Genomic DNA, 24,575 nt, shown 5'->3' with positions numbered 1-24,575 from the left:
TATGCAATTAAAACACGAGTGAACTCAAGTGTATTGATGGATGAGTTTCACTTGTAGTCATTGTAGACGGAAACTTTTGAATTTGTGGAGAAGCATATTCCCATTTCGGTGACCGTTTCCTGGACGTACATCTTGGCAACCGTTCCACTGCTCACTTCTGGCTTATAGGACGATGACATATTGGAAATTAAATCCAAATAATCATCGCCAGTGATGCCGAATGTTCGGTTTCGAACAGGTTCTAGTCGGTGCAAATTTTCATACGACACGGTGGATACGACATCCATAAAGTATTGAAAATCGTCTCTCTCTTCTTTTGTTGGAAATTTATGTGGAAACATTCTGCATAAAAGAGAAAAGACTCAGAAAACATTCCTTGTTATGAATGATTCAATGTTTTACTTGATGTAATCGTCAACTTTATCTGGGTCAATCCTGGTGTGTTTTGAATAAACCAATAAAAGACGTAAAATTTCTAATTTCAATGAAACTAACACTACAGCCTACCAATTTACCTTTTGTGCGGACACACCGTTAAGCTGGGAAACGTAGTGTTCCAAGCAAATTTGTCCCGATCCATTGAAATAACAATCGGATTGGTTTGAAAACGGTTCCATGTTCGTTGAGCCAACGATGCAGTGCCATATATTGCAGTGCAGATGCAGACAGCCCATAGCAATCTTTTCATTTCATATACCAAGTGAAAAGATGAAACAAAACAAAGTGCAAAAATATATACAGATATATGAGGGGCGAATTTTCAAAACTAGACTGGTTGGTCATAATACTTGGATGGAAAGAAAGGAAGAAAAAAATCGTCAGATCTATAAAAATGCGAAAAAATGTTACATTTTTCTGCTGAGGAAAATCAGTTGATGAGATATAGAAATTTGCATATTTGTGGTTGCTATAAAATTGGATTTAGATTTTCTGAATATGTTTGCAGCGAAGCGATTCTGCACATCATTTAAAGCGACCACATATTTCCGATGTAGGGTGAAATATCGAAAACCGAATTACCGAAAAAATGTTCAAATTGGCAAAAGGGGTGATTCTCCTCTACTCGTTAAACCCTGCGGAGATATTCAATTGCAAAAGTAATTTTTTTAAACCCATCGAGGCATACAGTACAAAACGAACTACGTTCTCTCTAGTTAACTGCAGGTAGCTTCGAAAATAACAGAGATACGGATTAAATAGAAAATAAGGAGCATCAAACCCATCAGCATTGATATTCATGAATAATTTAACATTTCGCCGTTGAATGGCATATAAGTTGATAGAAATATCTGTCGTATGAAAATACCTTGGAATTCCGGGGTACCATTAGAAATAAGAGAAGACGTTCACAAATTAACTGAAATCATTTACATGTCAAAGAGAGAAAACCAGATACTGCCGCATCCCAGTTTCGTCCCATCCAAACTTTCATATCGTGGGCTAGGTATGTAAAGTTACATACCTCGGAGAAATGTTTTCTGACGAGTGTGAAATATTGCTGCCAAAAGCGAAAGCTAAAGAATTGTACATTACTATACCAGTGAAGTAATTTCATATCTCCAGCAGCCCTCGGATACTTTTACTCATCGTGATACGAGATATCAAATTACTTCTTGTGTAAAGTATAACGTTTTACTTTACGAGCGAGGGAAAAGGTTTTCACTAGTGAGGAAATAGCCACATTACCTCACTAGTAAAGCAACATAACTTTCCTCTCGAAACACAGAGACATTTAACGTAACTATATGTTCAATGAATCTGTTACTTCATTTGTTTCAACTATCACTTTTGAAACATTAGAGAACAATATCCCGTAACTTTCAATAACAATTGATTTCCAAAAAAAAGGTTTTTCTCGGCATGCGAAGCTTTTCACATCCGATATAAATAGTCTTAGATTACACCCTCCACCTCCAAAATAACTTTGCAGTCTTTGACAGAGCCTCTTAGGTTAAATATGTACGAAAACATATGTTGAATAGCGCGACAACAAACCTAGGGGAAAATCGTGAGCACGTGCACGGATTTTCGGAAAATACCATTCAACAGAACAATTCCACTTGACGATCTAATCAACGAAACGACATTAGTAAACACTTAAAGCAAATGAAAAGTGGATAGCAAGATAACCGTCTTAGAATAAGTAATTCTCTCGTCCGTAAAATTTTGCAGACACACAGCCAAATGGGTACACAAACGAAATAAGTCAAATTAATAGAATAAAAGGGATAGTCTCTTCTTACGATGTATTAGAAAATGTTTGATTATACCAAACTTGAAAGAGGACTTTTTCATTTAAAAATTAAATTTTTCTTCGTCGTTTTTTTCCCGTAAAGAATTACTCCATCCATAGCATGCACCCAAGCATAATGGAAAAGTAGAGAAAAAAAAAAGTAAAATGCATTGCATAGCCATATTGGCGATGGGTTCTATCCATATATATATATTCGAATAGTGCTGGATACTATAACATTTGAGCAAAAGATATGAGAACGGGAACATGAGTGCTGCAAGAGGATAATAATAAAACTAACTGAAAAGTAGATTCTATTTTCCACCATATAATGCTTGGACGTTTGGATTTTATCCAAAACTTTATATTGCGTTTCTCTTCGTCGAAAAAGATGCATCCATGTTGTGTGTGCGAGTGTAACGTATATTTATATGCACGTATAATATTATGGGAAATATTATTGCACAACGCTAGCATATTTTTTTTGTATCCTTTTTTTTAAGTGAGTTGTTGATCTTTTTTTCCCTTCTCTGCTGTGTTACATAATAATACATTTCCGAAAAACTCATGATTTATGATTGAAATGGATAGGAAAATATATTAAAAAAAAACGGAATGCTAATTTGGCTGCCATCAGATCCTTATCTGCATTGTCTGCAGTTCATATTTAAAAACAAAATGAAAAATGAAAAACAAAACAAAAACATTTATTTCCACATAAGTTTTCGAATTTTCTTTCTGTATTCAGATATTTTACATGTCGTTCCCATTTCTGCTCACTGACTCAAAACTGTCGTGGGTACACACAACTAATCTTATTTGGAACAATAAATTAAATATTCTCTTTTAGTTCTAGAGCTCGTTTTCATATTAAAATCAGAATTCCAGAAAATTTTTAGTGGGAAGGATTGCGTACAAATTGGTTTTGTCGGTCGGATCGCAGTTTTTTACGTCAGTAGTTTTAATGTAACTTTTCTTTTCATTTCCATTTTATGGCTTCTTAGAATTGTAGCTCCTTAGAATTGTATACATACTGGAGCTACGCGGATCATTTGTAATCGATATATTTTTACGGAAAATAAATGAAATGAAGTGAAATGGCTGCCTTGTAAACGAAAGACTCTAGAAACTAGAAGTCACAATCGAAAAGAGGCATCGATGCTTTGCATTACACTTTGGTTTTGACTATTCGCACGCGCGTGCGAATAGCCATTACACACTGTACCAGACTATTCGCACGCGCGTGCGAATAGCCATTTCACATTGAACCTGACTATTCGCACGCGCGTGCGAATAGCCATTTTACATTGGGTTTGACTGTTCGCACGCATCCACATTTAATCTCAAATCAAATGTCGTTATAGCGTTATTTATTGGCTGAAAACTTCAATTTAATATGTCTTTAGTGTAAATTCATTCAAAATACATATAAAAATATTTTGAGATCAGAATTAACTCGAAATATCCAAATCTTACGTTACATTAAAGATGGATTTTTTTAAATTAATTCAATATAAGTAAAGTAAAAATATCGAAAGGGGTCACAATAAAAATTCCTAGGGAATTTTTCCTTTTAACGACTTAATGTAACGACAAAGCGTTTCGTTCGATCTTTGGGAATTTTTCCATCGAGAAAATGTAAACGCGTTTACTATGCTGGTGCATGTAATAAGGCTATTACATGTATAGGCAATAACCTTTACATCACTCGCATAGTAAAACGTCGTACTACACACGGAAAATAAAGTGATATCTCGTATCACGATGAGTAAAAGTACCTCGGGCTGCCGCCCTCGGATACTTTTTCGCATCTGGATACGAGATATCACTTTACTTCCCTTGCATAGTAATGTACTATTGTTGATACTAACTAATTTAGCCTCCTACGAAATTTAACACAAGTTGGTATGTATACATTATTTTTCATATTGGCACATTCATTGTTCCACTTTGGAACAAACCATTTTTTGGTAGAATAAACCGAAAAACGTTTTGGAACATTTGAATTTACAATTATTATTATGGGAACATTTTAATGCTGACAATATCGAAATGGCTTAAAGTTCAATATTGCAAAAAAAAATGATTAAAATCGGACAAAGTTCTATATAGTCCATTTTGCATTGGCTTGGCATGATCAATATGATTATCTGGACGATTGTTTTGGGTGGTGACTGAAGAATCTTTTTAATGCTCAAGTTCAGTTTTAATCGCACACTTTTTATCACTCCTTTTGAGCCATTAATGGTAAATAATAATTCTGTTCTGAACAAATTTTGAACACATGACACTAAAACCAATTGCTCATGAAGCAACAACTCTAACCATCACGTAATTTTCCGTACATATGGTTAAATGTATGGCGAATGTAGTTCTGTGTTTTCAAACAACCTTGTATCTAACCAAAGCACTGTCAAGCACCGAAGCTGACTTTGACATCACTCAATTAGAGGGCCAAAAACACACCTGTTGACTATTTTTTTAAATTTTTTGATAGCCATTGTATGAAAAAGAATGGCCAACTTTGATCGGTTCAGTCCTCTATTTGAGGGACGTCAAAGTCAGCTTCGGTGCTAGACAGTGCGTTGATCTAACACGTTGCGAAACCTCTTTTCGCAACTTGTTGCATGAATTACTGTTTCGACACCTGTCTGTGTATAAATAAAGACATTCTTACATTTCCGTTTGTTGATCTATCAGTTTTACGAGTACTGGCTATTCGCACGCGAAATCGAGCGCCCATGAAAAATACGAATATGATTTTCGCGCGAAAATCATATTCGTATTTTTCATGGGCGCTCGATTTCGCGTGCGAATAGCCAGTACTCGTAGGCTTAGCTATTCGCACGCGCGTGCGAATAGTTAAATCCAAAGTGAAATGGCTATTCGCACGCGCGTTCGAATAGTCTTCTACAGTGTGGAATGGCTATTCGCACGCGTGTGCGAATAGTCAATTACAATAAGGAATGGCTATTCGCACGCGCGTGCGAATAGCATCAGCCTTTTTTAAATGCTGGATTTTAGTTTACTTTCCACTAGAATTCATTTTCAAAAATTTACGACCGCAATAACGGTCAAAGCCTTTTAAACGACTACAGCCAAAACTAAACAGCCTCGATGAAGCGAGGCTGTTTAGCCAAAACTAATTTTTATTTATATTCTTGGTTGTTATTGCGGTCGTACATTTTTCGAAAAGCATTCTGATGAAAAGATATCACTAAAAATGAAATACGAGACACGCAAATGTAGGCTTCAATTTTAGCTTAGTACCGATGTAAGGGGAGAGCTGCTGAGAAAAAAGGCTATGTGGTATTTAACAATAAGTATTTTCATAGCATGTGCCTAAATGGACATTTTGTGCAAAAGATGTGATAGGTGAAGCCCTGAAATCCGTGAAATACCAGCTAAGGCACAAGTTAGGAACACGATTTGTCGTAACGAAGCATTTTCACCTTTTTTGGAGAAGGATTCAGTTTTTCCGCACTAGTGCGTAAAGTCTGAGCTAAGAAATAGTTTTTTGAACCTCAGATATTGCAACAAGTGTATTTCCAAAAAAGCGAGTCTGCTGAAATGCTAGTCCTTTACTTTTGACTTCTACTAACGTTTCGCGTTAAAAAGAAAGTGCTAATTTTTGTAATATGGCAAAATTTTTATTTTTAGACCCGTACGAAGTACTGGAATCTTAGAGGTTTACGCATACGTTTGTAACACGTCGAATTGGACTCCCTGAGTAAGGGGAAACCTATGGTGGTTGTCCATAGATACCAAATCTGATTTAAAACAAGGCATCAGAACAGTCGGAGCGTTTGCTGCGACTTAGCCCCGTACAACCCGTAATCCTATTTCGTCCGCAACCATAATACGTCCGTAGCCCTAATAAGCCCGGAACCCTAATACGTCTACAACCCTCTAATGCGTCTGTTACCAAAATGCAAGTCAAGTTGGGCATTGTCAAATTTACTGAAACTGTTCATTTTTAAAATTGCGCATAGCGCAATTACGAAAGCCCGTACGAAGTACCTTTCAAATAAAACCAACAATTTACGACATTATTTTAGAAACCCAAAATTTTTTGCCAACCATTGGGTATTCAATTACCTCTCAAATGAAACAAAAACTAGCAAAATCGGTTGAGATTTACTCGATTTATGTGCAAAAAACACTTAGGGCCGAGTAGCGGCCTTAGTCCAAGGGCCCTAATTTGAAACTTTTTTTGCCATCATTCTATTCGGCGTTCAATTATCTCTCAAATGAAACAAAAACTAGCAAAATCGGATGAGATTTACTCGATTTATGTGCAAAAAACACTTAGGTCCGAGTAGCGGCCTTAGTCCAAGGACCCAAATTTGAAACTTTTTTTGCCATCATTCTATTCGGCATTCAATTATCTCTCAAATGAAACAAAAACTAGCAAAATCGGATGAGATTTACTCGATTTATGTGCAAAAAACACTTAGGGCCGAGTAGCGGCCTTAGTGCAATCGCCCAAATTTGAAACTTTTTTTGCCATCATTCTATACGACATTCAATTATCTCTCAAATGAAACAAAAACTTGCAAAATCGGATGAAATTTACTCGATTTATGTGCAAAAAACACTTAGGGCCGAGTAGCGGCCTTAGTGCAAGGGCCCAAATTTGAAACTTTTTTTGCCATCATTCTATTCGACATTCAATTATCTCTCAAATGAAACAAAAACTTGCAAAATCGGATGAAATTTACTCGATTTATGTGCAAAAAACACTTAGGGCCGAGTAGCGGCCTTAGTCCAAGGGCCCAAATTTGAAACTTCGCGTTCTTTTCGGTATTCAATTACCTTCCATAAAAAACTTAAACTAGCAAAATCGGATGAGATTTACTCGATTTATGTGCAAAAAACACTTAGGGCCGAGTAACGACCTTTGAGCCTTTGACCTTTGAACAAGCCCACGTTGCATCTTACCCAAAAACAATGTTCAGCAACTTTGTTCTACTCGTCAATACCTTTCATTTGATATATCACAAGCAGCTATTGCGTGCGTATTTCGGTAGATATCGTCCAAAGACTGAAAAACACCTATAGTGCTCTAGCTCTGGAGGGGCCGACCCTACCATGCCCATTTTCGAACTTGACCTTACTTTTGTCGATACCAGTCGGGGAAAAAAAGAATTTTGAAAAAAGGTTGTGATTTACTCAAGCTAGAGGGGTCACGGACGGACGGACGGACGGACGGACGGACGGACGGACGGACGGATATTTTTTTTATTGCTGATTCGTCATCTATGAACATAGCCAAATGCTTTGCCCTTACTGTCTGCTTCCAATTCGACGTGTTACAAACGGCATATTAATCTTATAAGCCCCCAGTACTTCGTACGGGGCTAAAAATGTCCGTCTGTCTGTCCGTCTGTCTGCACGATAACTTGAGTAAAACTTATCCGATTTTGAAAATTCTTTTTTTCCACGTTTGGTAATGTCAAAAGAAAGGCCAGGTTCGAAGATGAGCGATTTTGGGTCGACCTCTCCTGAGCTGGGGCGCGATAAGTGCTTTAGGGTTTTTCGAATATATCTCCGGACATTTAAAAGCTACACTTATAAGTGACACGTCAAATGAAAGGTATTTACAATACAGACAAAAAAAAAGTTTATGGAAATCGGATGACCGACTCGTGAGTTAGACCCCTTGGTGTAAATCAGGTAGAGGGCGCCAAGCAGTTTCTGCATGTAGGGCGGCCAAATTTGAACCAATTTGGACTACTTTTGCTTTAATAGGTATTGACCGTACCAATCAGCGAAAAAAAAGTTTATGAAATTCGGTTCACCTGAGCGTGAGCTAGGTCTCTTGGAGTAAGCTCTTATCCGGCTACTCGGCCGTACAGTGAATGTGAAGTATTTTGTCAATATCTCGAGTAAACTTTGACCGAATTTCATGATTTTTTTTTTGTTTGACAGGCATTATTAAATGTAAAGCGTCAGTACTGTTTTCGGTCTCCTAACAAAATGGCTGCCAGCGGCCATATTGGATTTTAGCAAAATTGAAATATCTTGGGGAAAATGGTACTTAGAGAGTATCTGTTACCATGGAAATAATTGGTTATGTGTGTGGGGTGTTTCAGGCATTCCATATATGGACATCTATATATATATCTATATTAACCTATATTGAGCTATATACAGGCATATAGAGCTATATAATAGCATATTCATCTGTGAAATGTTTATTTATAGTATAGGTAAATAGGTAATATAGGTAAATATAGCCTATTGCGGTATATAGCTGTTTAAATAGGAATTTATGAAAGTTGACTTCGTACGGGGCTGTCTATATTGCCTCTGGCAATTTATTTGTATATGAAAACAAGGCAAAGAGGGGATAATGCAAGTGATTTTAAAGCGCGAATAGCTTTTCATTAGAAAAGGAAATGAAGTAAGACAAATGAAGAGTTTCACAATAAAGGCTTTTGATACGAATAGGTGTTTCGTACGGGTCGGCGTTAGCTATGTTTATTATTAAAAATTGTGGAAAATTTCGTTTTCGTCCCCTAATGAGAAAACAGAAGCTTTGCTTCTACTCAGCAATTTTCGTATTATTTTCTAGCTGGGTGTGCAGAATGTCATCTTTTAATCGACGGTAACGACAATAGTTATTTACGTATCTGTTATGGACGGTAGATTTTAGACAGTTTCGCGAGTTGTAGCCCGAATGAAGTGAGAAAAATTCCAAAATTTATGCCCAATGCATAAAAAATAAGCTATGATGTCTTGCTAATATAGTCTTTTATAGGAAAACGTGTGCAAAGAGGGATATATACGACAGAGTCGAATATTCGTGGGACAAAAAAACCTGTGTTGATAACACTGATTTTGAGCTAGTGTTATATAAGGACAATCTAGCGTCATCTAGCGTAGCTTTTCAACTATGAAATTTAACAAGGAATACTACTAGTATTATACTAGCTGAAAATCAGTCTGACCAACTGAGGTTTTTTTTGGCTTATGTTTTTCTTCTACATGTCGTATATATATCTCTCATTCATATATGGCCGGAACAAACGAGGTAAAACATTTACCATTAATCTATCGAAAGTAGGGTACGGACCCCAGTATTCGGCATAGTTTAGAATATCGGCCACAACAATGGGTTTCATTGGGTTTCATTGTTCTAAACAATAGATGGCCGATATTCTAAACTATGCCGAATACTGGGGTCCGTACCCTACTAAGACCAAAAGAATTATAAGATTTGGTGATACCTGTTTTGTCATCATAAAACGTGACACGAACCGCACGGACAAAAATGTTTACACTAATGCATTTGTGGAAAACGTGTACTTTTGTAATTCGTAACCAACAATTTCTTCACCACCGGAAGAATTCTCGAATCTGTCATTGCTTTGGTTCACACAAAATCTTTTACTTTATTTGTTCCACACACATTTTGCCTATATGAAACCAAACTATCACTGGTTCATCGTTTATTTATGTCGTCGCTGCAGATAACAGATAATAGTATCACAGAACTCTTATTGCTACTGTTTGATTATGTTGTCCAATTTTTTGCACATTTTCTGGGAACTTTGTTTTTATAAAATTTTACGTACTGTCTGTGAGAGGGTAGACTATAGATCAATAGACCATGTATCTACTGTAAGCTCACCGGATCTCACTGATCTTTATCAAACTAAACATGCATGAATTGTGAATTGGTTCATTTTCTTGGCAAGATGTTTTTGTAATTGTCATCCCGAGTAAAAATAAAAGTCTCAAAGGTTCGAAAAGAGACGTCTCACGGTCTCAAATCCCTTGTATTTTGAGACGTGAGACGTCTCTTTCGAACCTTTGAGACTTTTATTTTTACTCGGGATTCTTCGCACAAAAATGAGTGATTCATTGGGAAATTTTGCAATAATGGGACGAAAACGAATAATTGTCATGTTTCTGCAACCCCATAACCACCATTTTACATTCCATTCATTAATAATGATGATGGTCTTCAAAATGCAAATCCCAAATCACTCAAACGTAATACCGACCCGTTTGTTTAATATTATATCAAATCCATTAAAAAATAAATCTGTAAATCGAAACAAAGTTAGAGAAACGTTCGTTCGATAAATACAATTGAGTTATACACACATTGTGTGGAGAGATGTTTTTTTTTCTTCTTCCTTCCTTCCTTCTTTATTGAGCAAAGCTTATTTTGTAATGGAAAAGAAATGTTTTTAGTTTTGTAATTACTTATTTTCTTTTATGGTACACGGGATGGTAAACAAAGAACCGTTCTCTGAATAGATTGTATAAATTTTACGATCTCTAAAACATAATAAAAAATTGATTGAGAAAATCAATTTATGTGACTGTAATGCCAAGCGTATTATTATATGTGGACCGTGGATGTGCGCATGCAGTATGTGTATGCAACCATCATCCGGTATACCATTTTTGTAATATAATGTCATCCAGAAAGGAACTCTCCGAAGACATTCATTTGTATTCATTTCAAATCTTTGATTTACATTTTCAATTTGTACAATTTTTATGGGTTCGATGTTAGAAGTTATTTAATTTGAAAATTTCGGTTGCATTTTATTGACTCAACTTTCTTAATTACTGTTCAGGTTCGTATGGTTTCATCATTACGAATCATTCTGACTTCCTAACACTGTACGTACGAAGTTTTTTTTTAGTTAGCTATTACCCAAAGCTATTAACTAAGCCTATCGTAACATTTCGAATTTGTTTCTCTAAGCTTATGATTATACCGAGAGATACAAAATCCACAAAAAAAAACTTTCTTACCCCGTCCAGTCCATTAATGGGTTAACTTGAGTAAATGTTATCTGATTCTGATAAAGATGGTCAGGTTGTTGAGGTATTTTTGTAAACTTTTTTTTTGCGTACATCTATGGAAGTACGGACTTCAAAACAGAAGAGTTATTGAAGTAGATAATAAAGGGTAATACGCAGGCAGGGAAAAAAAGGTTTATAAAAACGGTGCATTGCAGAAGACCAGAACGTAATAAACATGTCGACAAAGTGTTTTAATATTTGAGTTTAAGGTCCATCTCGGAAATATGGCAGATATAAGGTGGAATAGTGCTTCCAAGCGAAATTCTTAGATAAAGTACAGTTAGGTTGTTTCTAAGTTCATTGGAATCGTTCATAAAAGTGTGTCACTCGTGCGAAATATGTTTGATAGATAATGGTTGCAAGGTAGAGGATGTAGAAAACTTAGTTTTGTTTTACGAAATGTGTTGAAATCAGATCTAAAAATAACTCAAGAGAAGAACTTCTTTTTCAAATAAATTGCTAACTGTCCTGTTAGGTGTAACATTAAATGAATGGTTGCGGCAAACCTGTCTATTTCTACAGTTTTTTTCCGTTCCAAGCAGAGCCTATTTTGGTAATTTTTTTTCCCAAAATTTGTCAAAATTGCAAAAGATTACTCAAATTTCCAGAAATTGTCGAAATTTACAAGAAATCACTAGTGAGTCAGGAAATAATTAGTTTTAATTTTTTCCTCTAAAACATTGCCTAAAGTAATTTTACAAGCGTTAAACAGTTATTTTTATGTTTTGGGGCAGAAAAGGAGTAAAATTTTTGAGTTTTTGCATGTATCTGTTTGGGACGATTGATCTGAGGCACTTTTGCATAGAGAGCAAGCGAATATTAAAAGATTGGAGAGTGTTTTTTGGTGAATTTTACACTGCGAATTACAAACAACGTCTGACGTTTAACAATAAACCGAGAGGCGGTCTTGTAAACGTAACACAGATTTTCACAGCTGACTTTTCATGTCAGGTGGTATCAAGTATTTTTTACAAAGAAACCTGACCTGACCCTAATCTGAATTTTTGATGAAAAAAGTCCAGGTGAGTTTCCAGCATAACCTGAGATTTTGAGAAATTTTTATATATGAATAACACATGAAAGTCACTTTCTTACTCTGGTAGAGTGAACATCATTCTTCATTTTAAACGAGCCGTCAGAACAGTCGGAGCGTTTGCTGCGACTGAGCCCCGTACGAACCCGTACATCTATTGCGCACGTGACCCTAGTGCGTCTGTCACCCTAGTTGAAGTCAAATTATTATGACATGTGTACATCTTACAAATTGCGTATAGCGCAATTATGAAGCCCCGTACGACGTTCCTTTCAAATGTAACACAAATTTCAAGTTGACCTAAAATTTTAATTTATTGAGAGGCCTAAGGCCTAGTTACGGCCTTAGTCCAACGACCCAAATTTATTTTTTTTTCAACATCATTATAATCGGCCTTCGATTACCTTCCAAATGAAACAAAAATTAGGAAAATCGGACGAAATTTACTCGAGATATATGCAAAATACACTTAGGGCCGTGTAGCGGGCTTAGTCCAAGGACCCAAATTTATTTTTTTTTTTCCAACAACATTCTATTTGGTGTTCGATTACCTTTCAAATGAAACAAAATTTAGGAAAATCGGATCAAATTTACTCGAGTTATATGCAAAACACACTTAGGGCCATGGAGAGGCCTTAGTCCAAGGACCCAAATTTTAAATTTTTTTTCAACAACATTCTATTCGATGTTCAATTACCTTTTAAATGAAACAAAAATTAGGAAAAACGGATGAAATTTACTCGAGTTATATGCAAAATACACTTAGGGCCGAGTAGCGGCCTTAGTCCAAGGACCCAAATTTAATTTTTTTTTCAACAACATTCTATTCCTCGTTCGATTACTTTTCAAATGAAACAAAAATTAGGAAAATCGGATCAAATTTACTCGAGCTATATGCAAAATACACTTAGGGCCGAGGAGCGGCCTCAGTCCAAGGACCTAATTTTCAAACATTTTTCTCACCACATTCTATTCGGTATTCAATTACCTTTCATATAAGACAAAAACTAGCAAAATTGGATGAGATTTACTCGATTTATATGCAAAATACACTTAGGGCCGAGGAGCGGCCTCAGTCCAAGGACCCAAATTTCAAACATTTTTCTCACCACATTCTATTCGGTATTCAATTACCTTTCATATTAGACAAAAACTAGCAAAATTAGATGAGATTTACTCGATTTATATGCAAAATACACTTAGGGCCGCGGAGCGGCCTCAGTCCAAGGACCCAAATTTAAAACGTTCTTCGCCACATTATATTCGGGCTTCGATTACCTTTCAAATGAAACAAAAATCACGAAAAAAGGATGAAATTTACTCGAGTTATATGCAAAATACACTTAGAGCCGAGTAGCCTTTCACTTCTAGGGCCCTAACTCACGGGCCATTCACCCGATTTTAATAAACTTTTTTTCCTGGATCGGTATCAACATTACCTATCTTTTGCCGTTTCATTTACATTTCCAACGTTTTTTTTGCCGTAAATATCCCCAAATGACCTTAAAGCACTTAGGCGGCCCCAACTCACGAAGGGCCGACCTAAATATGCCCATCTTCGAACTTAACCTCACTATTTTGACTATCTTTCAGGGAATTTTTTTTTTTTGAAATCGGATTTGATTTACTCAAGATATCGACGTGACGGACAGACGGACAGACAAAATTTTTATTGCGGATTCGTCATCTATGAACATAGGCAAACACTTTGCCCTTACCGTCTGCTTCGAATTCCATCAATTACACACGGCATCGTAATCCTATAAGCGTATCAAAAATGCGTAACGCAACTTTCTCTACAAAGTCAGTTTAAGGATCGTTATCTCCAAAAACACATCGACACATTTAAACGTTGAATCTTAATTAAACGAATTTTCCTAAAATTTCTCAGCAGTGGGGGCTGCACATACGTTTCAAATTTAATTTCCGTAAAAACTTGCATTTCCTTCAGTTTCAGCAAATGCCTTTCACACGGTCTCAGTAGCCTCAACCCAAACATAAGTTAAATAACTGAGTTGCGTTCCCTTAAATTGAGACTCCTCACACAACCTCTGAAAATGTAATTCATTTTTTCTCTCTAAAGGTGAGACTCCTCACACAGTCTCTGGAAATGTTATTTATTTTTTCCTCATATTATTCGAAATTCAGACTGCTCAGCCATCTCAAACAGTCTCATAAACTGCAATGAACAGCAAATTTAACTTATCCAAAAAATATTGAGACCGAAATTGGACGAATGAATAATTGAGATCAAAACGAGACTGTTGAGGGGCCTAAATTGACGATCTCAATGAGACCGGAATTTCACTCGGGATTAGCGATGTAGTCGGTGGAGCCTTTTTCAAGGTCTGCCAATCGTTTAAAAAAAAAAAAATCCAAAATTTCCAAAAATTACCAAAAACATTCCAAAAATTATAAAATTTACCAAAAGTTTACAAAATTTCCAAAGAAAATAACCAAAAATAGGCCCTGATTCCAAGTATGAATAAATAAGGAATGAAACCTAGTTTTGTGGTCTGGCCAACTATAAATTCTGATAAACCACATGATCAACAAAACCGAAATACGATTTTACAGCTCCAGTGTTGATGAATCCATAAAAGAATAAATAAATTTCGACTAATGCGGGAGTGACAGGCACACTAATGCTACATGGATTCGTATACTTTTTATGTTCCCGCTAATTTACAGTCCAAAGCCCATACACCAGTCCAATGTCGAAACGTAAAGAGCGTATCACCGAACGTAAAAAAATACCCAAAATTAAAGACATCGCACATGTTACATTGAAATTTTTACCCAAAGAACAATCTCACTTAATCTCTACATAATCCCCGAACCGACAGCATAGACAACGCACAGACACACACGCACACACCCAGGCTAAATCTAAATCAAACGAAAATATAATAAAATGATAATTTACCTTTCAGTGAAGTGTAATCCACGATTCATCAAATAAATAAATCCATGAACGCTGGATGTACGCGAGAAATTTATAACGAACATGTGAACGTTGGTTAATATTTCAAATATTGGATGTCCAGCCATAGTTCCTTTGGTCAGATGGTCAAGCTTTGAATTATTATCTATTAATTGGTCCATTTTATTGTGGTGTTTCGGTCGGGCCAAATTATCTCTGGTTTTGGTTTATATGGCAGATTTACACGTTGAAGGGGATGCCGCACAATTGGGATTTCACTGTTCCATCTGCGATAGAATATACAAAGTCTGCAACGTTTATATATGTGTATACGATGATAATTTGTATATTTATGTCAATTTCACTCTCTCTCCACACAGACAATGTGGAAATAGATTGTGTGTTCATTCCAAATAAATAATTGAGTTTCTAGGAAATCAAAATTTGTCGAAGCCTGACGATGAATGGTATAAAACATATGAATAAACGAGTGGTCTGTGTCAATTTTTAGCAATGAAATTCTCCAGCCAGCAAAAAACATTTGATTTTAACAATTGTTGCAATGCAAAAATCAAAGTTCTAAAATTAAAAAATTTCAAATTTGTCAAGTTGTTCGGTGTATAATAGAACTAAAATTGAGATTAATTGGAAACGAATTGCTGAAAATAATAAATTGAATACGTTAGAGATGAGCGAGCAGACCAAAATTCGACACAGAATCCAGGAATAAACTTTAGCTGCAAATGGCTAGTCATCGATTATTGACTAAAACAACGATAATAAGCAATTAGATCTGGATGGCGTCTTCTTTCTACGAACTACAAAAACATACTTCAAACAAAAGAAGATTCAGCCACAGCTTGTTGTTTAGAAAAGACTAACCTTCATATTTTACAGAAAAGGCAATGTCTTCCAACGTCTTTACTTGGTCAACTGTGGGTACTTCCTCACTTTATACGATCGAAATCCTAATCGAAATCTTATTGTCCTGTCAGAAAAATCTATATTTCGTAAGAAAACGGTTTCACCTCCAATCAAGTGATATCGATTTTTATCAGAAATTGAAGTAGTAGACACTCTTGACGGTGACAGCTTTTCTCTTTAAGAGTTATTTTGGAGGACCTAAATCGATTGAGGAGGTAATTTTAACTCGCCTTCTAATATGCATAGTGTGTATGAATTGAGGCTATTTTAGGTCTCAGGTGGCGACGACTCTTGAAAAAATCGCGTCGTTGTGGGAATGGATGTTATAGAATTTGTTGAATGAGACTGGTTGCACAGTGCTCAACCATTTACATGAAGTAGCTGCCGTTGATTAAAATAAGTCAAAGACACAATCAAGCAAAAGACCAATAAATTGAACCGAATCTGTTACTTCGTTGTCTTGTGATCGACGTGTTGTTAAATTGGTGAAAATCTTTTACTTCATTAGTTTACAACCAATATGTTGCTATAAAAATCCAATTACGGTTCGGCTCGTCTCCTATTAATGTTTCCGTTAGGACCCAATTAAAATTTCATTTTAATTATGATTCGCTATAGTTATTCGTGTGCAAATCGGTATAGTGTTCGATTAAACACTGTCGCCATGGCCTGATGAGAAATGGTATTTTTGAACTGCATATTAATGCAAAACGTCGAAAGACGTTTTTAATTTTCTCACAGATCGAAACAGTGGTTGAAAGGTCTTACTTTCCGTTGTCGATAACAGATGATACAGCCGTACATGGACAAGTTCAGCATTCGCTACTGTGCCTTATTACATTGGTCGAATGAAGCGATTTATCATCATTGTTAGAGACAGACATATTTGTATTCTACTTATTGGAATAATTTTAACCGCTTTTCCAGCTATTATCTAACCCAAGAAACCCATTGGGTCATGTCAAAAACTACCCTTGTAATGTACGCAATAAAACATTGAATGTATCATTAATTTTGGCATTAAAGAATGTCTATTATACCTTGTGTATTCCGCAGCACTTAAATACAAACTGGAGTCGGTCGGTAACACCAGAAACAAAACGAAATAAATTAATTACGAATTTCCATGAGAAGTAATCTAATTTTCACTGTGAAAATGTTTCGTTGAGAATTGGTTTTTGTATACTTCCTTTTACGGGGCGAACCACACAAATCATTTACATCACAAATTGTTCTCACTTAACCAAACCCGCCTGTACGGAAAACATATACATATATATAAGTAATGTATAGTTGTTGCGAATGTTGTACCATCGATGTACACATAATTTAAACTATACATACCATGCACCGTATAACACAAAGTACACATAGCTGGAAACATTTTATGGTCGTCTTGAATTCATGGTTTGATAAAATGTTCGTCTAAGTCACATAAATACCAGTAAAAGATTGCGATGCGGTGGTAGTATTGAGTAAAGCATAACGGCTTGCGGTCTACATTGGAATGAACCATCATGATGTAGTGTGAAAAAAAAGAGACGAAGAAAATTTTCAAAGTCTCATAAAAGTTTGATTTGGAAAACATGGTTCGGTGAAAACAAATTGTATACATCGCAATGTTCTCTGTAGTAGCAAAATATGGATGTTGTAACATCTAGATATATATACATACACAGCCATCCAGCAAACAATTCTCATATGAATCGTAATTTCAATTCGTTACGTATGATGTGTGTGTGTTGTTGTATGTTGTGGGGCTAAAGAAGGACTAACTGGCATTATATGGAATTGTTACTCGAGCGGAATGACAATGTGATTCCTTTGTGCGTGTGAAGACCCTTTTCCGGTTTTTGTTAAAAGGGGTGAACAAATTTCAATTCAAAGCTTTTCGAAGTTAATTCAATTCCTCTATTTCTGTGAAAGATTTACTAAAATTGTCTGAAATGTACGAAAGCGGCCCATTGTGATGATCTTTGGTTTGGATTTTTTTTTGCTTCAAAATTTTTGCACTTGAAATTAAACATTAGCCATTGTCGTACCATTAAGTGTGTGAATGGAGTGGTATTTGTGGTGAGCTTTGGCGATTGGTTTTCGTCCTTTTTTTAGTAATAATTTAGTTCAGAATCAGAATGAATCAGAATGAATTCATCATTTGTTATCGACGTAAAAGCGATGTCCTAAGATTAATACGAGCTTATACAGTAAATTGAATGTTTAAACGAATGAAGTAAGAGATTTTGTGTTTAACATTTAGTCGATTTAAACAGAAGAAGTAACAGCAGTAATTATAAGGCGATACGTTTGCTGTTTCTGAAAGGTTTAAAAGTCAGAGATCTTATGTAATTCAATTACTGGACACTAATAAGTCCATTTTATTGGAAGATATGGAACGAGGGGTAGATAAACGAAAATTGTAAAAAAAATCACAAATTCGTTGGAAATCCTTAAAAATTTTAGAGAATCTTAAAAAATCAAAAAATCAAATCCTGGGAAATCTTTTTGTACGATTATCTTCCCCTCGCGTGGGAACGTTTGCTCATTGCACGGAAAACTCATATATGCACCCCAGACGAAGAAATCGGGAACAGCTCCACGATTATAGAACATTAGTTGTGTGCTGCATATTGATCTGAGGATCATACAATGCCCGCCTAATGAATATTGTTGTTGTGTGCTGGATATTATTTTTCAGCGTGCAGGTCTTAGCTGTATGCCTGTTTTATAATATAAAATGACGCCATTTTTTTCAATTCAATAAACAACCTAATTTATCGTTTAATAGAAGAAATTGATTTAATTAACTTTATCAATTTTATTTGCGTTAGCAAAAAAAACAAAAAAACTTTTTCAATTTTTTTTTTTTAATTATTTTTAATTTTATTATTATTATTTGTTATTAGCCGTAGATTTATATTTAAATTCATCATATTAAATTGCTAACAGAATTTTTTTTTTGCTTACGTTTTTTCCGGTCACCCACCCAAGTACGGACCGCGACCATCGATGCTTAACCTCAGTTTCTGACTGCCAACGACTTTACCACTGCTGCTATACTGCTTGCATATAGTGGCAGTGTTATTTCGAACCGTTGTTACTTTGCTTTATGCAGCACACAGGCATATTTATACCTGCATGCTGAATATTGACTAAATGAATAAAGTCGTCCGTATTTAGAATGGGTTATGCAACAACATTTAATTGAATTTATTTTCTATGAAATGTAGTACTTCTCCCCACTAAGCAATGTCATCGGATATTATTAACGATCTCAAAGTGACAATAGCAGCATTCCTGGACATAGAGAAGGCTTTCGACACGATGTGGATTGAGGGACTCATATATAAATTGATGAAGATGAACTTCCCAAATTATCTCATCAGAATTGTGTTTTCCTATCTCAAAGAACGGAGCTTTAGAGTTAAGTTGGGAGACCAGCTGTCTGACTCAGTATCTGTGAATGATGGGGTTCCACAAGGATCTATATTAGGTCCTTTACTCTTTATTATATTTATGATAGACCTCCCGACGCATATGAACACAACTCTAACAGTCTTTGCAGACGATACGAGCATTTTCTCAACTCGATTGTCGCATAGTAGAGCAAGATCAAATGTACAAAGCCACCTCGATAAGTTGCATAGATATTACCAAACCTGGAAAATTAAAGTGAATGTGCAAAAATCGGAAGCACTCTTCATTCAGAGATCAAACCGTTCGCGTATTGTCCGTGAAAACTCGTGTGCTATTTTAATGAATGGCACAAAAATCCCATTCAAGAACAGCGTCCGTTTTCTGGGTTATTATGTTCAATCGAACCTCAAGCATAACGAACATGTGAACAGAATGTTACTCAAGGTAAACACTGGGCTGCATAAACTGTATCCTATCATGAAAGCGAATAATGGCATTTCACAAGATGTGAAGGTTAAAATCTATGTGACTATACTTAGACCGGTTCTCACCTATGCTGTGGCGGTTTGGCATACCTTACCAAAGTACTTAATTAAAAGGCTGAAGGTTTTTGAGAATAAATGCCTTCGTATGGCAATAAACTTCAGAAGGTCAAGAACGAATTATAAATTTATATCTACTGAGGAACTGCACAGAATTGCGAAAGTACCAAGACTCAACGTGTACTTATACAAATTGGCTAAAAATGTGCTTAGCAAGACCTATTTACATGATAACACTGTTATCAGTAAATTTGGTAATTTTTCAAACGAAAGAATCGCTAACTGTATTTACAAACCCCCTCACTCGCTGATAAGAGGCCTTGACTCTAAGCTGTTGTCTTTAGACACACGCGCATCTTGAAATTTTATTTCCCATTGACAATAATAATTATTGAAAATTAAGAATTTATTGGTTTCTTTCTACTTTGATTTGTTAACAACAGATTAGTTGTATCTCTAGGTTAAGTAATCCCCCCCCCCTTCAAAAAAATAAGAATATTGATTGTTTTCATATACTTTTTTCAATCTATAAGGTGATATGCCTACTGAAATTTCATTTTACAGAAAAAATTTTACTCTCTGAATTATCGAGTCCAAACACGAATCAAAATGTAGAAATCTCGAACATAAATTTGAAAAAGTCTGGATGACTGTAAATTTATTTTAACCTCAAATATTTATGTAAAAACTAATTGTGTACTTAATTTGATTGAATAAACTAAATATACAAAAAAAAAAAAAAAATCGGATATTATTATTTTAATTCTGAGCCTGGTTCTGAATTCGAGGTTTTTTCAATCGTTCTACAAAAAAACTGTTCACATTAATAGTGAGCATCTATTACGCGAATTAATAAATTATAAGATTGGCTCACCTAGTTTGTGTATATTACGTAGGTGGAAGCACGGGGTTTCAGGGGGTTTCGAACATTTAGTTTTTTCATGTTGCAGATATTGCAGTGTCAAATTCTGTCCAAGATGTGACATATTTGCAAGGTATTGGCCTTTTTCACAAAGTATAATCAGCGTAACCTTCGTAAAAAGAATCTTGAATCTGACAAGAGCACGTGTGCCAACGTGTAAAAAACAAATGTTCAAAACCCCCTGCTGAACCGTGGCGATCCTCTTGTCAAACGGACAGTACATAAACAAATTCCATCATTTATTGCTGAATACCACCAACTATTTCTGTTAACATTTCAAAAGCCTTTAATACCGAAAATGGACTTAAAAGTTCGTTCGTCAATATTTCTATTGAAATACATAAATGTAACATTATCATTGCATATTAATTCGGTAAAAATAGAAATAACTTTAAATGAAGGAATAAAATTAGATTTGATAATCATCTTTATGCGTATGTTCTTGAGATCTTCCTTTTATTTCATTAAAACAATAAATTTATTGTTGCATTGTCCATTCTAAATACAGACGACTTTATTCATTTAGTCAATATTCAGCATGCAGGTATAGTTCGATAGTACCATTTAGTCAATACTCGGCATGCAGGTAAAGTTAAGTAATACATCCCACAACTAATATGAAGATATAATTCAGCACACAGCAAATATATACCTGGGAACCTCACAATATTCCTACGAGCTGAATAATATTGTTGCCGGAACTATATTTTGAAAATATTCATATTACATGTTTATTGTAATACAACACACGGGAACATTATTCAGTCTGCAGCAAATATATGCAGCACACAACAAATGACGAATTTGCCGAACTTTCCGTGTGGTTAATAAGCGTCGAGATGTGTGGACATTGGTTATTTACACTTCGTTGTTTAGTAGAGACAGTGAAATCGTTCTCTTTTTATTGCAATTATGAATTGAAAACAGATATAATACTGAAAATTCAAAATCAATTAACCCAAGAGCAGTAATTTGCCACTGTAAATCCAATAATCCATTCTTTGATCTCCATGCTGAAGGTTGCACTAACCACATTCGCCAACGCAATTACGACGAAAACTTAAATCAAATTAAATGTTTATAAAAGTGACATACCAAAAAAACTAGCTAGGCAAATTCCTACCATATTTCGGCCAGAATTTGGACTTTCCAATGTTTCTGATTAAAAACACGGTTGCCAACAATAGAAGAAATAATAAGCTCATCTTTGCCAGAGTCGGCTTATGTAAGAAACAAGAAGTCAACACTTCTACCTCCGCTTCCATATTTTCCGTTTTCGCGAATAAAACATTTTCTTTTATACTTGAATTAATATTCATAATTGCTTCGGATTCGTAGAAATTGATGCAATAATGTTTGGTGCTGGTCTGAATCGTAAGTTTAAACATCAGCGAATTTATAACTTTCTGTTGACTATACTCGACCATGATATCAGAAAGATTAATGAAGGCTGTATTTCAAAATAACGGGAGAGATAATCTTAGATTCTGTACAACATGCAACGCAAATAAAAGCAATAAAAACCGATTAGACTTGTACTGACATATGCGTCATAGATAGTTATTTATTGCAACAACACAATTGAGAGTGGTAAATGCTTTTTACATACTACATGCGTCGAAAACCGTACTTTTCATGTTTGAAGCACGTCTTTCGACGCCCTCAGCATGAAAAATCCATTACATAACTCGGTATAAAAATGAAAAGTCTCATTTTCGTGTGTTTATTGACCTCGGCTTCGCCTCGGATAAACAACATTCACGCGTAAACTCTACTTTTCATCTTTTTAGCGAAAGTAAAATACTATTGCGCACTATAGATGTGTAATTGTCCCTCAAGGTCGATGTGACGACACCTATTGTCAGGGCCTATTTTTGGGAAATCGATTTTCCACAATTTGCCATAATTTGCCAACATTTGCTAAGATTTTCCGAAATTTTCCAAATTTGCAAATGGCAAATTCTAGCAAATATTGGAAAATTTTGGCAAATTTCGGAAAATTTTAGCAAATTTAGGAAATCAATTTCCCAAAAATAGGCCCAAAAAAATGCTAAAAAAGCGCCGAGTTGCCAACGAAAGTTTTAGTTTTCGTCACTGAGTAGAGAACAATTATTTCCATCATGAAATTGAGTAGAGGATAATGCTTTTTATGAATTAAAAAAATGAATTTTGTCTCTCACACGGAGTACTTTTATGGTAAGTGGAAATCAAGACTTAAACTCCAAGCGGGTAAATATATCTCGAATGGGTACGTAAGATTAGACAATTCTGTCAATTTTTTACAAATCTCTCCTTGATAAACGCTGTATATACTCAATTACACTGGCACGAGTTGCCCTGATGCAATTTGAGTATAATTTGCTGTGAAAAACCGAGCTGATGAATTCAATTTTCGAATGGGTCAGCCCAGTTTATATTTTAGTTTTCGTATTCAAGAGACATGCCACAGATTTCCCAGAAGTAACTATTATTCTGGAAGACATATGATCACTTTGGGAAATTAATATTTGCTTAGCACAAAAATGTTTACATTTGTACGGTCGGATTCTAAAGCTCCTCGTAAAAGCAGCAACATCCTCAACAAAATGTACAATGGAACTTTGTCAAATTGATGTGAAATGTATGCTGGCTTTGCTACGATTCCATTTTTTTACGTTTTCCATTAAATAAGTCACGTCATCATCATCTTCGTTGATTTTAAAAAATTAGCTCACTAATGTGACTGGAAACTTTAGGCGCTTAACATACATCTCTCCTGAATGAAGACTAGACATATGAAAAAAATTAACCGTATTAGAGTTACGTGATACGAGTCATTCAGTTATACACCGTACTTTTGCCACAGAGACGTTTCAACCGATCTCCAAAATCAAAAAAATATTTTCTGCAAAAGAGACGTCTCCATCGGTCTAAAGAAACCGGAACATCATTTTCTGCCACAGAGACGTTTCAACTGGTCTAAAAAGTCTGGAACAATATTTTCTGCAAAAGAGACGTTTCAACCGGTCTCCAAAATCCCAAAATAATATTTTCCAATGAAGAGACGTCTCTACCGATCTCCACAATTCGAAAACATATTTTCTGTTCAGAGACCACTCATCCAGTCTCGCACTATTTGCAAAAAGACTATTCGTTCAGTCTCAAGCGGTCTGGAGATATAACTGCTACAAGACCATTCATACAGTCTCGCACAGTTCACCCATAAATTTTAGCGAGGAGACCACTGGTTCTGTTTCAGGTGATCTGAAAACACATCAACAATGAGACCACTTATCCAGCCTCACAAAATCTAGCAAAGAAATTTATCGAAAAGATACTACTCGTTCGGTCCTATGCATTCTCATTCGTTCATCCAAAATGTGTATAGCACAAAAAAAAAATATTTTGAGACCGAATTGAGAATTCCAGCAATTTTGAGACTGGAATTAGACAGTTGAGAATACGTATTTCATGGTCTCATGAGACCGACATTTTCACCCGGTGTTACAGCTACACACCACATCTACTCAAATTATAAAGCTTGAGTGAACTTTAGGGCACTTTATCAATATTGACACAGAAATCGAACCCGATTCATTTTGGCTGAAGGCCAGTAAGTATCCACTGAGCCATCTTGTTCCGTTGCAATTATCAAATTTTTTACTTCTTTTGTGTAAGATATTAGAGATAAAAAAGAGAATTTTTGTAGTTTTTGATGAGCTTCTTCAATAATTTTGTATTTTAAAGTCGGATTAGCTCAGTTTATTCTTTTAATA

General features: G+C 35.4%; 1 protein-coding gene across 1 annotated transcript in view; it reads right to left on the bottom strand.

Annotated features, from left to right (window-relative positions):
• The window catches only part of LOC119071751, a 42,202-nt gene that overhangs the window by 16,389 nt on the left and 1,238 nt on the right, over positions 1-24,575 (bottom strand). Inside the window, exons 2-5 of the mRNA XM_037176786.1 lie at positions 15,022-15,305; positions 516-680; positions 403-435; positions 52-342 (exon numbers count right to left, since the gene is read on the bottom strand). Coding sequence (XP_037032681.1) covers positions 52-342; positions 403-435; positions 516-680; positions 15,022-15,200 — 668 coding nt within the window. The 5' untranslated portion in view covers positions 15,201-15,305. The remainder of the gene's footprint in view (positions 1-51; positions 343-402; positions 436-515; positions 681-15,021; positions 15,306-24,575) is intronic.

Source organism: Bradysia coprophila, assembly GCF_014529535.1.
Source record: "Bradysia coprophila strain Holo2 chromosome IV unlocalized genomic scaffold, BU_Bcop_v1 contig_5, whole genome shotgun sequence".
NCBI lineage: Eukaryota > Metazoa > Arthropoda > Insecta > Diptera > Sciaridae > Bradysia > Bradysia coprophila.
The sequence above is the reverse complement of the archived record's forward strand: the minus strand, read 5'-3'. Positions and strand labels throughout refer to the sequence as shown.